This window comes from Erithacus rubecula, assembly GCF_903797595.1.
Source record: "Erithacus rubecula genome assembly, chromosome: 4".
Classification (NCBI taxonomy): domain Eukaryota; kingdom Metazoa; phylum Chordata; class Aves; order Passeriformes; family Muscicapidae; genus Erithacus; species Erithacus rubecula.
The window spans coordinates 43,674,215-43,691,544 of NC_136686.1; the positions used below are offsets into that span (position 1 = coordinate 43,674,215).

General features: G+C 36.0%; 1 protein-coding gene across 2 annotated transcripts in view; it reads right to left on the reverse strand.

The window, feature by feature from the left end:
• The window catches only part of DOCK4 (dedicator of cytokinesis 4), a 221,593-nt gene that overhangs the window by 26,227 nt on the left and 178,036 nt on the right, over positions 1–17,330 (reverse strand). For both annotated transcript variants that reach the window (XM_079303581.1, XM_079303580.1), the window contains exons 30-36: positions 17,085–17,143; positions 14,845–14,993; positions 13,236–13,321; positions 7,935–8,030; positions 6,680–6,740; positions 4,863–4,956; positions 999–1,147 (exon numbers count right to left, since the gene is read on the reverse strand). In XM_079303581.1, coding sequence (XP_079159707.1) covers positions 999–1,147; positions 4,863–4,956; positions 6,680–6,740; positions 7,935–8,030; positions 13,236–13,321; positions 14,845–14,993; positions 17,085–17,143 — 694 coding nt within the window. The remainder of the gene's footprint in view (positions 1–998; positions 1,148–4,862; positions 4,957–6,679; positions 6,741–7,934; positions 8,031–13,235; positions 13,322–14,844; positions 14,994–17,084; positions 17,144–17,330) is intronic.

The window sequence follows — 17,330 nt, forward strand, 5'->3', positions numbered from 1 at the left end:
TCAGTATTTCAAAGCAACGGTTTGACAATTTTTGATTTATTAGTGGTCTATTCTATCTATACTAAGTCTTGTTGTAACTGAAAACATTTGAACAAACTGTCCACTAAACATGCTGATAGCTTCTGAGTAATGAAAAACCAATGAATTCTTTGAAGAATTAAAAACATATTTAGAGACTTACTTATTTGTTTTGCACTCTGCACAAAATGTAAGCCATTGCAAGAGCAATGGACAACTCTTTTGACACTACATGAGATGGATTCAACACAGCAAGATTTTTACATTTCAAAATTGTACTTTTAATACATCTTCCTTAATATTTTTAGGTTGTACAGTACTTCATTGCACCAAGTAAGTTAAATTACATAATGTAATTGCAGAATTGTTTGAAAAACATGATGACCAATATCCATTTGATTGCATTTATTAGGCTTACAGGAATTTTACATAATCTACACAAAACTGTAATGCATTGCTTGTTTGTCAGTAAGACAAATCAGAGCCCTATGTGCATAAAAAATTTTTAGACTACAGGATAATTACACTTGTTTAATTCAGAATAGGCATTTGTAGTAATAACAATAAAATATAATCCCTCAAATGAATTCATATTTAGTTTTTAAGAGATGGTATTGTAAGGTGTTAATACAGCCTTTACAATCCTCACTTGGTCACAAAGTGAATTTCATTAGCTTTATATGGCTTATTTTCACCACCTTTAAAATGGGGAGAAATTATACCACCTTTTATAAAGTGTTTTGACAGCTCCAAAGCTAACTGCTATGCAAGTGAAAATTATTCTCATATATAAGTGAGGGATTTCTAGGATCCAACCACAGGATTAGAAGAAATGCACCACATCGCTAAGAAAGTGCTTAATCAAGCAAGGACAAACACTTCCCCTCAATACAAAAAAAAGCATGCACTACTGGAACTAATATCCTAAAATTAATAAACCACTTTTCCCAGACCCACTCAGCAAAATGGGGCTATTTTACCTTTCCCCTGTCGAAGTTTTGAATGATGGTCAGATGGAGACACTCCTTCCGCTGCCACTCGGTCTGCATGGGGTAGGAGAGGAACTCCCTGAGCGGCCGGTCAGACCACTCCAGCAGCTCATCGTACAGCAGCAGGGTGTAGGCAGCCTCTGCAAGACAAACACAGCGTGGCACCCACCAACCCCCAACAAATACAACAGAACAAGGACGCAGAGAGCTGAGTGCTTTCCTTGAGAGGCACCTTTTTAACGGGTAATTGATTTATTTTGAGTATTAGGCAGATGGTCGTGGTGGTTTTGGACAGAGTTACTATCTGCAGCTATAATGAAAATAGCTTAAAATTTTCACACACTATTTAAAGTGGAGTCACTGGGACACTTCTCCTGGAGTCTGAAAATACAAAGGAGACAGAAATTAAGTAATCATTTCCTGCTTAGCCCAGTCTTCCCTACAGCTAAGGAGAAACTCTCAATGACTCTGCTGTCTGAAAGAAGGAACAAGGACTGGAGGATGAGGAACATCAGTAGTGAAAGAGGAAAGACAACAAGACTGTGGACACAGTCCAAAAGAGACCAGGGCTGGGAGGAAAACAGGGAGGCAGATGTGTGTTTTGTAGAATCCACTCCTTCCACAGAGAAATAAATCCCTGATAGCTGAGCCTTACCAGCTGGCCATTACAAGCAATTTAGAAGTGCAATATTTTTCTCTTTTTAATTTTTAAAATTTTATTTAGTTTTTGGTTTGGCAGAAATCACAGGTTGTTGGTCTCCAGTCAGAGATTTGTGTAGTAATCTTTACATTAATCTGTAGAAATTATCTGGTAATATAAAAATTATTATTTTTACTTTGATTTCAGGAAATCCTAAATACTAAAATGTTATTTTACTACACTAAAATTTAATATTTTGAATTAATCTTTTTATTGGAAAGTCAGCCTTTGGCAAATGGCAAACAGAATTACTACTGGTTATAAAATCAAAACACCAGAACTACTACTGTCCAACTCAATTTGGCTAACTGAGCATATGTATTATTGATTTCCAAGTTAGTATTCACAGTTTATGTTTCCACTCACAGGACCACTTTGCACAAGTGAGCCACTGCAGAGACAGACCATGTTCTGGAGATGCATTGCATTGGAGAAAGAAGTTCCCTACTGGACTTATTTTATTGCAGATTTTATTGGTTGTATATAAGGGAAAAAAATAACAATAAAGGACTAAAGTACTTTTTGTGCTAAGCTAAGTTTGCCCCAGACAACCATACCCTACTTCTGCCTCTGCCATATGAGCTCCCATAGGACAGGCTACTTAAGCCAAACTCTACACTGTTTTTTCTAGCAGTTGTGTTCCTCTACAAGCCCAACTAAGAATCCGTGGATGAAAAACCATCAGTGCAGCAGATATTTGTGGGAGAAAATCCTTGAATTCCAATGCTGTAAAATGCTAATTGTGGGGCAAACTGCTTTGCTGTGATCCACCCATGCAAGGAAGACCAGCTAGAGTAGCACAGGCAACCTTAATTCTGGCATCACACTCAGCAGCTCTCAGGCTGCTTGGCTGGTAACCACCTTTGTAGTAGTTCCAATCTACATTTTTGTACTCAAGACATAAAGGTCATCTATGTAACATTTGAAATAATCCATGAAGCTGATAATAAATCATTCAAAATCATAAGGAAGCAAAAGATAGTAGAACATCAGCAGATATTCAGGATAGCTCACCTTGACCTTTCCTTTCTAAACTTGGCATCTGAGTCCTTTACTTTAACAAAGTTTTGTTGCCATAACAAATTTTGTCTGCCTTAATGTCATTTTCTTAAATTATAAATTTATACAGAGTTTCTAAGATAAGAATTACCATACTGGATTATAAACTTGAAAGGTTCTTCCACCCAGCATTATATGTCTGACAGTGGGAAACACAACAAATAAAATACTGGTACCTCAGGGAGAGGTCTGTAACTACTGACTTGCACCAAAGCACTAAAGAGAGATTCATAGAGTTGACTCATGATGTGGGAAATTCATTTTATACAGGAAATATTCAAAACACTAGATATTTCTAACGTGGATAGGTTAAAAGACAATCTCATTACAGTTCTCAGGTGACTGAGGGTACACAAGGAATCAGTGCACTGATGTGATTCAGCCTCAAGGGAGGTATATTTATAGCTGTAACTGAGTTTTCTGTAAAGAAAGATATGAAGTAATGTTTTGTATAAAAAGGACTTTTTTTTCAACAGAGCATTTTTAGAAACAGTCCAGTAAATCATACTATAGAAAGGAGACAAAAACCATTTCATCCCTAGGATGAAACTACACAATTAAGAAACCAATGCTGCAACATGTAGGAATGCTGCTGAGCTATCAAACTTATTTTCCTAATCCCAAATTCTCTAGACCACCTGATTTACCAAAGTCTGTATTGTCTCTGATAAGGCAAGGCAATGGACTACACAAGTCTTTTTTCTAACTATGGGTGAGAGACAAGTCTTACTTAAGGCTCTTAAAACAAAAAAATTAATACTAATAACAATATTAAAAAAAAAAAAAAAACAAACAACAAAAACCCCAGTGAAATCTAATACAGTAAAGAATGCAAAAATCACACAGATTGATAATAAACACACAGGAAATACAACAAAGTCCTGGAAATAAACTTTGAGCAAAATACTGTTTAAAATCAGTATGGATGGGAAAACAATGAAAAAAATTAGGTTCATATAACAGTCGGAGGTAAACTGGACACATAATAGTACCCAGTGCATAAAGAGAACTCAACATTGCTCAAGGAGTTACTAAGATCTTCTATACAAAACAAGAGTTTGAAACAAAAGCCAGCTGTGGCAAAGAGACTTCTTGATAATCAAAATTCTCTTGTGACTCACTATTGCCAGGTCACATGAGGAAATTAAAATCTCTCCTTAACATCTTGCTGTCTAGTTGACATTTAAATCCATAAACTACAAAAGGAGTGTGGAAATTCCAAGAGAACAAACTTTCTTACAGATAGTAGAAAAGCATAAGGAATGTTGCTGTGACACCAGGTACCTGTAAGCTGTTCAATGGTGACCCCCAGCCAACTAATCTGCTTGTAAGAAGAAAAAAAATCTAGAATTTTTAAACATATGCAATTGCAAACACTGGGGAAAAGATGAAGGTATTGTGATTTAAAAGGGTACTGATTTTACCTTCTCCAGCACTTACCCATGACATGTAGTTCCCTAAATGAAGTGCATGGTAAGCTGTATAAAAAACAGCCATGCACAATATCTTCTCATTTCCTCATGTAAAAGCTAACTACCAGCCTTGGCACAAAATTACAGAAAACTAAACTTGGACAATAGTACAGCAAATGTGGTATGTGAAGATTTAGAAAGACATCGTGAAATAGCAATACTTGTCACAGATTTTAGGGTGTCTACCTCATCATGAATAAGTGATATGAGTCTTCCATTCTTTTATTTCTTTTTTTAATCCAAAAATTAGGTTTTGAAACGCAGCTGTATAGAAACACCTCACCAAACAGATAGCCAGGAGCATTATAAAAAAATGTATAGGCTCAGATACCACTAAATGAGCTCATAAAAAATTTCCTCCAAACTTTACTCCTTTTCAGTGAAAAAAAGACTGTACCACACATTTATTGCTAGTGGATATTAATAGAAGTAATTTATATCCACTGTGGCTCAGCAAATAATAGTGCCATGGGGCTGAAAATATTGAGACATCAGTTAGGCAAGGAAACTCAGCTGTTGCCTGGGTTGGTATGCTCTGCACTGAGGATACAGCTTACAGGGTTGCAAAAGACTGCAAACCACAGACCAGCTCTAAATACCTTTTTCTGGTTTGTATTCAGTTACCTGTGAAGTTTTGTGCTTTCAGATGTAGGTCATAGAGCTTATGAATATAGCGAATATACATCTCTTCCTTGTTCAGTTCAGTCTTGTAAAAATTCTGAAATAAAATTGAATTTTATAATAAAATGTTGTAATTAATAAATTTATGACAATGGTTACCAAAAAAAAGCTTCAAACATAATATTCTAGAAATACATTCATAGATTTGATTTCTGAACATATAACTGCTATTTGTTGTTACATGGATAAAACATGGACTGTAATACCATAATTCTTAGTCCAAAACATTGTTTATCTATTTGCAAGCACTAAAGTAAAGTATGAAAAAGTTACAGGAAGAGGAGCACAAGCCTATAGCACTACTCACAAGTACTACTACGTTCATAATGGACATGCAGCTGAAGTCCTCCTGCTAGACATACTCCATGTTCAGGATAATCTGCCTTGGTTAATAAAATCTTTATAGGCTAGAAGAGTTTAAGCACTGGTTCTCATTATCAATTGACACTTTGTATTCTGTTATTTAAATCGCTATTTTGAATTCTAAGCAGTTTTTCTCCTAATGTACAGTATTTGTATTCTTTTGCCACTGAGTTATTATCAAGAAAAAAAGGTGGAAGAAACTCTATGAAAACATAAAAACTTTATAAAAAATATTTTTAAAATTGATTCAAGAAAATTTAGCATTCATTGTCTCTCTGTTGTGCAAAAATATTAAAAAATTATTTGAAAATCCTTGGGATATGAAATCCTATAGCCCATATGAGTCATTGAAAATCCCATTAACAAGTAATATGGTGTTTTGGAATTTTGAAATACTTTAATTTTCTTTTTGTACAAGTCTTGGATGATTTGCTAATAATAGATCAAAAACTCCTTAGGGATGAAAATAATCCAGGTGCTTTACAGAATTCAGATCATGCCAGATATTTTGACAGCAAGCCAGCTGCTTTATGGCTTCATAGTAAATATCATCCCTATTTAGAACCCTATTTTCCTACTGAAGAAATCCTTTGTTCTCTTATGTCTAACTGCTACTTAGAAGTGATACCAAATTGTTTCACTGACGTCAAAAATGCAGAATTACAAGTCAGCTTATTTTGGTTTTTTTTCCCCTCTGGCTAAAAATACAGCTCCTCAAAAGATTCACCATGAAAATGGAAACTTTCCAAGGTTGATGGAAATCAACAAACTTGTCACTGGAAACTGGCCTAGAATCAAAATACATTTGTAAACAAAAATGACATGTTTTTCATACTATGGTTTAGCACTGTTGGTTTGTGGTAACGATGATAGGATGACAACAGGACATCTTGAGCAGCATTTCTGTCTCTTCTACTGGGGAAAGAATAGTCAGCCTGCAGTATTCACAAGCTATCCCATATTATATGTCATAAGAAACAACTTGCATTAGTTATTGGGGAAGAACAGAAACAAGAGAAATCATGTAAGTTTTGTTGGGTTTTGGAGAGGAGGAAAAGCATGTTTGTTTTTACAAACTCAGAGACTAATTAAACTTGGAAAGTACTTTGGTGAAATTTATTCAGTAGGAAGAGACTTAAAACTGAATAAAGCAGTTTTGGAGACCTTTCAGAACCAAGCTATGAAATCCCAAGGAAGACCAACTTCCTACTCTATTGATCTCAGCCTGGAAAAAATAAACAGTGATCCTAAGTGTAGTATTACTCTGTCAAATTCCACTCAGATTGCAACAAGAAGCAAAGTGTGTCTTATTCAAATGTGTATCTGTATAGCAGAAAATGTATAGTAGAAAATGCTCAACTGAAATAAAAAAGGGAAAGATAAAATATTATACAAACCAAAAGGCTAACAGTGCAGCCAATCTTTTTGCCATCCACTTCTCCCATTTTCATGCAGTCCCTAAAGTAGAAAGTAATGAAAGTCAAAAGGAATGCTGTTTATCCTCTAACAGAGAAGCACACCTCAGAAAACAGACATATTTGACTTGGCAAGCTGACTGAAATGATGGGATTTGGGTGAACAGCTGACCCCAGCAGCTAAGAGATTTCGTGCCTCCTTTTGTAGTGCATTGAATACCTCAATTGTCAAGAAAGTCAGTGTTTTCTTTCTGGCTCTGTCATTACTATGTGACCTTTTTTTTTATCACACAGAGAAAAAAAGTAGTGAGTATAACCATGCTGAAATAAAAGAATAGCAGGCAGACATCACCACATAGTCACTAAAAGAAATTTAACAAATTTAAAACCTTCTTGCATACACTAGCTAAACAGTTGCCCCAAATACTCTCATAACTAACACCACACCACTGCTCTGAAATATTGGGAGTCCTAGAGGTTGTAATCCAGCTGATCCCTGAAGAGAAATGGAAGTGCTATACTTCTAAAAATTAAGAGTTTAGTCTCTTTTTTGATGATATAGCTTTCCTTTCAAACTACCAGTGATGACAGCAAGTGCAGAACTAGGTCTCACCATATGTCCCTATGGAATCAGGGAGAAAACCTGACCACTTAAGCTCTAGAAAGTGCTGCAGCCAGTGGCAATAAGGAGGACTAAGCTGAGTGAAGCCTCTACACAGGCTCACAATTGACTGGGAAAATTGCTTTTAGTCTTGCTCTCCTGAAAGAGTACATGCCTCTCATTTCTCTCTCCTCTGATCATGTGGTACAGTCAGATGTGAGGTGCTCACCCAGAGATCATATCTTTGTATACATACCTGCTGTGCCAGCTGACACTACAACTAAGCATGATTGACATAGAGATTAGAATTTTACATATTGTGTAAAACAACTGTCAGGTGATTAGTACTGAGCTCTGTGTCTTCAGACAGACTTGAGTCACCAACCTACTGCCAAAAGTTACTACGTTCCCTGACAGGAGACTCAAGCAGCCACTGGATTTTTACACCATGGGGAGTATGCTTGGTTGTTTTCATCCTGCCAGTTGCATTTTCCTGTTGACTAAGCAGCTGCTGCCAGAGATCCTGAGCACTCACAGCCGATATATCCATGTTCAGTCACTGTTTGATCAAGATAACTCTGTTTCCTAATATTTCAAAGGAGACAATCCTACCTCTAAGCTGTGATAATCACTCACCGGTAGTCCAGGAGCCTCTCCATGAGGCGAGTCACGGTGGCAATTAATGAAACGCCACTTTCCCTCCATGTTTCCCGCTCAATTTTCTTCAGCAGACTGAAAAAAACGGAAGCCAGAAAAATGTCACTGTTTATTTTTAACAGTTACTATGACAACCTCTCTGCTTTTACCAGTACCTTAATACCGTAGCAACATCTTTGACAGATTTTCTTTTGCAAACACCCTCCCAAGAAGCACAATTTGCAAACAATGTCTTACCTAGGATAAGGACCAAAAAGTGGAATTCTAGTCCAGGAAGCATTGACAAAACAAATGATTTTTATATTAGCTGCATCAGGTTAAAATATATCAAATACCTAATTTTCAGAATATATTAATATCCCAAAGACTTAACACAACTCTTCTATAAAATTTATATATTCACTTAATGCTGATATGTCAGAATACATGGAATTTAAATGTGTTTCTAGAGAAGAACATTCATCAGCTCAATATACACTCTCAATTTTTAAAAAGATTTTTTTCTTTTCTCCTCTCTTCTCTAATATTTCAGTATGCATGAAATTTAAGAATAGAGGAGGGACAAGATAATTCCCCCCACTTCACTCAGTATTTCTTTTTGAGAACTTGTGCACATGTACAATTCCATTAGCTTAAAGTGTCATAAGATTATTTTATTAAAAACTCTTGTGCCAATGTAAATGCAGATTACACACTGAAGTGGAAAGATTTCAAAATGGTAATGTAAGTGGACCTGTCAGTAAAACCATACTTCCTATAATTTTCTTGATTAGTAGTACTCTTTATATAATTCTGCTTCAGGCCTCTGCTTTTCATTGCTTGAGTTTGTAAAATATTTATCATTTAGGCACGAATTTCCCACGTTTTCTCTGCAAGAATGAGCAAGGAAATATTTGTCCACAGAGCCATGTTACTTTTGTGCTTTAGTGCAGGAGCTCAGGTGGATGACACATCCATGGAGATATTTCAGCAATCTTCCTGAAAATGCACTCAGTTATGGTTTATTTAGAAAGCTCTGAAAATTCCCACATCCATATCCTTAGAGCTTTCAGAGAGTTGTTAACAGCATCTCTGAACCTTCTGTCTGTCAGCTCCACTGACCTTCATCTACCCTGGGCATGCTCAGTCCCTAAAAACTCCTACATCCAAATTTCAAACCTGTAACAGTGCTCAGGAACTCCTACATGCCAACTGCACTAGCTATACACTCCAGCTCTGCTCCTTACAGGCTCAGGGATGTCACAGATGAGATTCTCCAAGCAGATTTGACCTAAATGAAGCTGTGCTCTGCTGGAACTGAGGAGCAAATACTGATCTTCATCCTGAACCCTTATGCAAATAGTAAACTTGCTTCTTCTCTTGAGGAGGCAGTCAGATATCTTTCCCTCACAATCAGAGACTGGAAATCTTGCATTGCTAGCAGGCAGATGACAAGGCCATCCTTCACTAGAAAATGCTGAAGCACTAAGCCTACACCTCCGTTTTCCATACAGAATACACAGGCTACCTTAATTCACTTTTGAATCTCTTATGTTCCTTCTAACAGAAGTTTTTGTGTCTAATAAGAAATAAGAGTATAGCCTGTCACATTATTAAATCTTGATTACTGCAGGGATTTTTCATTTCTCCTTCATTTTAACTCTGTGTTAAAAAGGAACATTTCAACCCAGATTCAACAAAATAATTACCAATAGCTCCTCCAGAAAAACAATAGAAGTATGACTTCTCTTTCAAAACAGATGCTTCTTATCTGCACTTGACTTACATATTTTCTTTAAAATTACATTGGCACATTCATTATAAACACACAATTTCTAATAATGAATTGAGCAGATACATTCAAAGTGCTTATACAAACTGACATCAATGTGGCTGGTTGAAAAAATTTGAAGACTTGCCTTCTGATGCATGCCTCCCTCTCTCTCCCTGCCCCATTTCTAGCACAATGCACAGAATAAACTCTCAGAATGAAAAAGCTACTCAAATATATTCTGGTTAAATCGAGGTAGAATTGAATCCCTGCTCTTACAGATCCCAAAGCATTGCCAACAAAGCATTTGTACTTTGTACAAAGCACTAAGGGGTTAAACAACAAAGGGAAACTATAAACATGTTTCTGTCTATCCATGTTAGTATAGCCTACCACCTAAGCTCACCTGAACCAATTATATCCAACCAACAATGGTTTGCTTTGTTTTGTTTGGTGGGGGAAAGGGGAGTATTTAATTCTTTTTTTAATCTTAGGTACCACAGGAGTAAAAGAATAGCAATCCAGAGGACCAGAGTTCTCCAGGGACAAACAGCAGGCTTACAAATGTTCAGGCTAGCTCAATCACATAGTAAATGGATTTTGTATGCCTAACTACAGTGTTGTTCAGATTTTTATCTCACAGGCAGCCAATCCTAACATCTGGATGCCTGTGTTGGAGTGCAAAGACTTCATTATAGTCAGAGGCTCTCTGAATGAGTCAAAGGTTCTCAAAAGACTCACTCCAGACAGAGTCCAATGGACTGGGCAGTGCTGAATTCAATAATGCATTTGGAGAAGAAATGAAGATGACAGCAAAGGAAAGGTAGCAGCCATCACTTTTTATATAATAGATTCATGGTTAGAGAAATCACCCAGAAACTGGAAGAACTCAAATGTCTGTTCAGCTGAATGCCAGCTGCAATTTCTTCAAAGAGAAAGAATTCATTGCTAGGCCCCCAGCAGAACTCATTAGTCCAGGTTCTGTGTTTCAATGTGGCTACCTAACTTTAAAATCTGAAATGGCTTGTCTTAGGCTAAACTGAAATACAGCTACAGAAGTAAGAAACCAGCAGCATCCATTGGATTCAGAAGAAAGACCTACTTGAGTATATACCTTGGCTTCTAAGGATTTTATTTTAACTACCAACTGTTTAATAAAGTAAAACCATTCTTTTCCCTGTGCTAATTAACTCAGGAATTCAATTGCAGTATTACAGTGTAAATGTAGATCAGAACAGCTTTCATACCATAATTACAATGGATAGCAATTGCAACATCTAGTTTCTCACAATAGCAAAATGCTCACTACTTCATGCTTTGCAGCTCCTTCAAATGACATCAGGAGCTAATCAGTGAATGGTCACAGTCAAGTCCCTAGAAAGATATTGATTCAAAACAAACAGCAGTCACCTTCCCCCTACTTTCTCTTTTTATTTGATATAGATAATTCCATTGTAGGCAGCAAATTCTAAGCACATAATATTTTAGCCACCTCCAGAGATGCTTATAATTTATCCTTGAAAATAGATGTTCAAAGGAAAGATGCAGTGATTATCTCTGGGAAGAAAAAAAAAGCAGTTAACGTGGGAGTTAAGAGATTTAAATTCATTTTCCAATTCAGACAAAATAAACAGCATGACAAATCCTGAAAGTGTCACACCCGCTGCAGTTCCCAGATTGTATTCAAAGTAGGTACTATTTCAGTTTTTGGGTACCTGCTAGATCTCTGCCACTTCAGCCTAAACAAGTCTGCTTTCTTGCACTGTGCAAAGACACTCTAATATTGCCTAGTTTAAATTACCTATGGAAGAAATAAAGAAACCCTAAAATCTCAGTCTAAAAAACCCTGTCTCTTGCACAGAATTCCCCAAAGTGCCCATCTGATTTTCATAATTTTTCTTCACATACCCTAGAATAATATGTCATCCTCCATTTTAGATTAGTATCTTCTACAGGCTCTCCTCTTGAGAGGTGGTAATGCATATAGTCAACAAAAGTAAAAAAAACCTAATCATAAATTACCTTTTTCATTAGCTAAGATTGAACTTGAGCACTTATTCTGAAATTTCTCAGAGTTTAGTTTCAACTTCTGTCATACCATGACAGAAACCACAAGTATACTGATGCTGTGAGACATTCTGCAATTTAAATTACCATGACTATGTTTTAGGCATTTAGATTTATAAAAGGCTCTCAGCATTTTTCACTGTATCATGTTTAACATTCTCCAGTTGAAATCTAACTCAAAATCATAAAAAATTAGGAAGTATATTTGATACCAATATGCTGTTTTACAGAATTTCAAGTTATTTTAGTGATAGACGCACTGATGTATTTTACATAGGCTTCATTTTATAATTAGAGCTGTTCCTTTAATGACTTAATTTTACAGTTAGAATACTGCATCACTAAAATATTGAAAACATCTTACCTTTTATTATCTTTACTCATATTATGAAAATGCCCTGAATAATGTCCAGGAAAGTTCTGCTTTAGCATACTCTGCTGCTGTTTGCTATTATTCATTCAATTCCATATTATTCTGCCTAATCTCTCTTCTCACATTTGCTGATAAATATTTAGGAACTCTATTTTTTTAACTCGGTACAATTACAGGTTATTAAATGTTTGCTATTTTCAGACCCCAAGACCTGAATCTTGTTCTACAGCCAAAGACAAGAGAGCTAAAAATAATACTTAAAGAAGAGCGAATTATTAAGAAACCATATAAAGAGGAGGAAAAAATCATGTATTTAAAAGAATTGAAGAAAATACAGCAGAAATTCTAAAGAGGAACAATACATCTCCTACAAAAATAAACACATCAGAAATAAGTGAAATATTTCACTTTGGTGAAACTGAGCTTTGAGGAAGAACAGAGACAGAGTCCAGTTAGTTACTTTGTACCTGTACTCTGTGAAAATCATTTATTTCAGTCAGTAGAATAATTTATGCACAACTTTAGGGACTTCAGCATTATCATTAGCTTTTCCTGTTACATTTAAGCAATATGTCATTTAGTAAAAAAGAGTAAAAGCTTAGCCAGTAATTTACCTAAAAAATTTAAAAGAAACCACCTCATCAGAATAAACACGATTGTTTACATCAAGCAAGAAATCAACAAGTGACATTTCTCAGAGGAGTACAAGTTTGTAGCAATAAAAAATCACTTATTAAATGCTTTTTGTTTAATTGTCATGCCTTGTTTTCAAAATGCTCCATCTGAGCTCTACCTGGGCCCTATACAAATACGAAGCATTTCTTGCTTTTTCTGATTTTAAAATTAGTAGGTAGAGAATGTTGTGTGATATAACAGATTAAGCCTTTCCCAATTATAGCTGTATGAAAGAAGTACTGCCAGACTTTACAGATGCTACACAACACCATGAAACATTTCTTCAGATTTTAAGGGAACAAAAAAAGAAAAAATTAGCATCACAACTGGTTTAAGCATTATTTCCCTACAATGACATTAGCATCTGATACAACCAATGGAACTCAAGGAATTATAAGATAAACATATTACTCACATACTGTTGAAGAGTTCTCGGTATGTTTCATCACCTTTACCTTCTGACATTAGGCTGTCCAGTTTGTCAATCAGCTTTGCTTCCACCTGCAACATATAAGTGTGGTGTAAACAGCTTCTTTTTCCTTTAATGAGATTAGAGAAAACAGAGGGAAGATCTGGTTTTATGCAAGGGACTTTGCTAAATGCATATTTTAGAATTATTGGTCAATCATGTGGTAAGTCACTTCATCTCTTTGAAGCTGATATAATTCCCGAGGTTTGTAGGGCTTTCTTTTTTTTTTTTTTTCTTTTTTGGAGGGAGGGAGCTAATTTAAATGGAGCAACGTGACTTTAAAACTACAGGCTGAGTAGCATTTACTGCTGCTAAGGCAGCTATCTATTTATGGAGTCAGAGGAAAAGCACACAGCCCAAATAAATTGCCTGAATTCTCACTGCAAGGCTGTAAGCACACACTGTTTTCTTAGGCTGAAGTAAAAATATTTTTCTCAACCTGCACCCCATTCTTATAATTTAATATACATAAATGTCTGCACTGTTCAGAACACTTGGGAGCTCAGACTCTCCCAACACTTATCTGCCAGTGTAGTTCATCAGCAAATTTCCTGGACTTACATATTAGCTATCAAGGAAACTTGGTGGTTAAAAAAATCTGGTGGCTAATGATTCCTCCTATGCATGTTTTTAAGTCCATTGATTACAAAGAAATATAGAGCTGATGCTACACTGTGTATCTATATTTCAAACCCACTTTTTTTCAGTTATATAGGAAAAATCACAAATATAGGGGACAGACCAAGCTGTTGTCATTATTTTATTACAGAATAAATCTATTACAATTTACACTTAAAACCAAGCTGAAAAGACAGAGAAGCAGAACAAGTGGATTTTCTTCCTTCTCAATCCTTGTTAACATTTCTGTGGTAATTTTTAACAATAAGCTTATATATACATAGTGATAAGCTACCTACCTACATCACATGCACTAACTACTCTGTTTTTAATAGTTTGGTTTGTGTTTTAGATGCAGCTCCCACCCTAAATGATTGCTGGGAGTAATTAAAATACTTCTCCTTCATTTTGAAGCAGCAGGAAGGAGGGCAGTGGGAATGGTTTGAGGCAGTCTGAAAGAAGTGAGTGGGAGCTGAGAGAGCAGATGGCACTCTTGGTGGTTCCTTCCTAGCCCATTAAGAAAGTGTTTGAGCAACAAGAATACTTGGATCTTTACTGAAGAACATCTGATCTTTTTCCATAGTAACCAGAAGTGAAGCTGAATCCTATCTAACCAGCAGTCTGTACCACTGTAAAGCAGAGGTGAGAAACCACCAAAACAACCTGGTTGAAAACACTCAAGTTCTGTTCTTCACTTCAGCAGGCCATGGGTTTTATTCCTCATCTCACATAACTAACATGATAATATGACCTGGAGACTCTTACTAGCCCTGCAAAGAGAAAAAAGGGAAAGCTCTTGCAATCCCTCTCCAACAGGCAGAGTAGCGGATAGCTTCTCCACCCTGAACCACCATGGAACTCCAGGTTCAAGTCCACCAGGACTCTAGGAAGTGCTTGATGTTCAGTCCTGTTCTATAAACAGCTTCACACCAAGTACCTGTTTAAAGTTGCCACTTCGCCTTTGCTCCCAGTCCATCATGTCATGGAAAATAGGAATCATTACATTCCTCAGGTCTGGCTGAGGGATCAAGGTCACTTCCAGGAAAGGGCCAATCAATGCTGGAATAAAGTGAAGCTTGTGTTCCCCTAAAATGAAAATAAACTTGAATGTGAATTGGGTGTCCTGTGAGTTATCAAGCAATCCAATGAACAAAAAAAGAACATTTTCAATGCCTACAGGTTTGTTTTTTTTCAAAAATCACATGCCCATCACAGCATGGGCAATTTCTTAAGCCCAAAAAAGTGAAAGCTATAGAATAAAAAATAAGGCAAACATAATTTATCAGAATTTATTATGCAATATAGAGTTCAGAAGTGACAGTGGGTTAGCTGTATCCAAAGTTAATCTTCCTGCAAGAGAATAGACAAAACACTCTCTCTACATTTATTTTTCACAGGAATAATTTGGCTTCTAAGCTCTACATCCTTGTGTTTACAAAATGCTTAACTGTCTGATATGCTGTGCTTATTAAAAAGAGCTAAGTACTTTGATTTTACCTATTTTTAGTTTTGCAAGTATAAAAATTGAAATATGTATTTCAATGGCAGGAAAATGAAAATATGACCCAGCTGTTCTCAAAACAACTTGCTTTAAAATCAGTTCTGAAACTTCTATTATCTCATCACATTCCACTTGAAAGAAAATAAAGTTCTTGTCAGAAAAGCTAGAAATGGCAGAAATGGCATACAGTAAACACTGACCATTCAGTTTCAGTTTTCCACAAGTAAGACTTCTGATATCCTCAAAATGTAGGGATTATGAATCAGGATTTTCCAAGGTAGGAATTAATTTACATCCAGCCTATCTCTGGATATTCCAGTGGGCATTCAACCCTGCTTGCTGCTCTGTTCAGTGTCTGAGTTCATGCAAAGGAAAACAAGAACTCCCTTTTCTGGAAATGTCCTAGAATGCTTATCCCTATGAAAGGAAGGTGACTGAACCAGGATCAAGGTTTATGACACAATGACACTCACTGTTATAAACATTGTAAAATGCTGACTAGCATAACACCAATTGAAATAAAAATCCCAGCATTTAGTTGGACATATTAGCAGATGAGCTCTACACTGTGTCCCACAAAACTCACCCCTGCTGAAAGGCATCATTTGCCTGCATCCCAAGGTTCCACTCAGCAGAGAACATGAGTTGGGAAGTGATGCACACTAAGGTGTAAGTGCAGGAAGGAGATGGGACCTGGGAGTGTATTTGTGTGATATACCAGTTTTAAATACTCATAATGTATCCATGTAATGGAGAGGGATGTCTTGGTAAGTCAGCAATACTAAATATTGTAAATAAGTAAAATATGCTTATCAGATGTTAACAAGATATTAATAAGAAAATATTTCTTATTTTGAACATGTCTCTCTAGTACAGGCTGAGCTGAAACACCAGTTTTTTGCAACTACATATCTTGCTGGGGAACAGATTGATAGAACTGAAATGACAGTATCTCAGATATTCACTGATGATGGTTGCTGTATCTTTAATAAGCCCTCTGATTAGGTGAATATTGAAAAACTGAAATATGAAGATGACAAATGTAGTATCTAAATCTTCCACTCACCTTTTTCCACCAAAAACCATTCAACTGTATTTCTCTGACACCCATAATTTCAAACAGTTTGCACAACTATTGCTTAAAAATATAAATGTGTGCCTAAGTTCATATTCAAGCATGTACTTTTCCATGTTGTCCAATGTCTCATTTATACATTAGTCACATTCTTGTTTATGCCTTTATATTTTAGTGCAACTAAGACTTCAGAGAAGATTTGATGCAAATCCAGGATCTCAGGAGAGCTTCAGAATCAAGACATGTCGTTAAACAATTTGACAACAGGACTAAAAATAAGAACATAAGTATATTTCAAGGCATAATAATTCTGCCCAAAAGAAGTAGCATTTTCTTTCTTAATTTTCTCTGATAGTATTCTCTCAGTTCTCTGTGAAGAAATAGGGATGGATCAGTCACAGTACCAAGGCATAAAAAGCTGAGTTCAACTATAAGGAAGGAACTACAGATGACAAACTTTTTCCTAAACTTGAATCAAGACTTCATGTCTTAAACATAAATATCAACAATTCATCTACCACTGAGAAGTATATATAATAGGCAAAGAACTAATAATTGGCTTTCATTTTTTGAGTTATTGATGATGTGTTTAATCACTTACCTAAATTTTGCCACATACTGAAGATTTCACATCCCATTGTTACCCGCATGTCACCGTATCTGCAGTGTATTAAAAAATAAAGCAAGAAAGTGAAAGATAATTTAAGAAAATCAAGTTCATATGCCATTCTGTGACCTTATCAAATGAAATGTCCAATTTGTAGTCTGCAAAAACCAACTTTAAAAGTGCTGCTTTTCCCCAAGTTTTTTGCTTGTTTGATTGTACCCAGCTAAAACTGGATTCCCA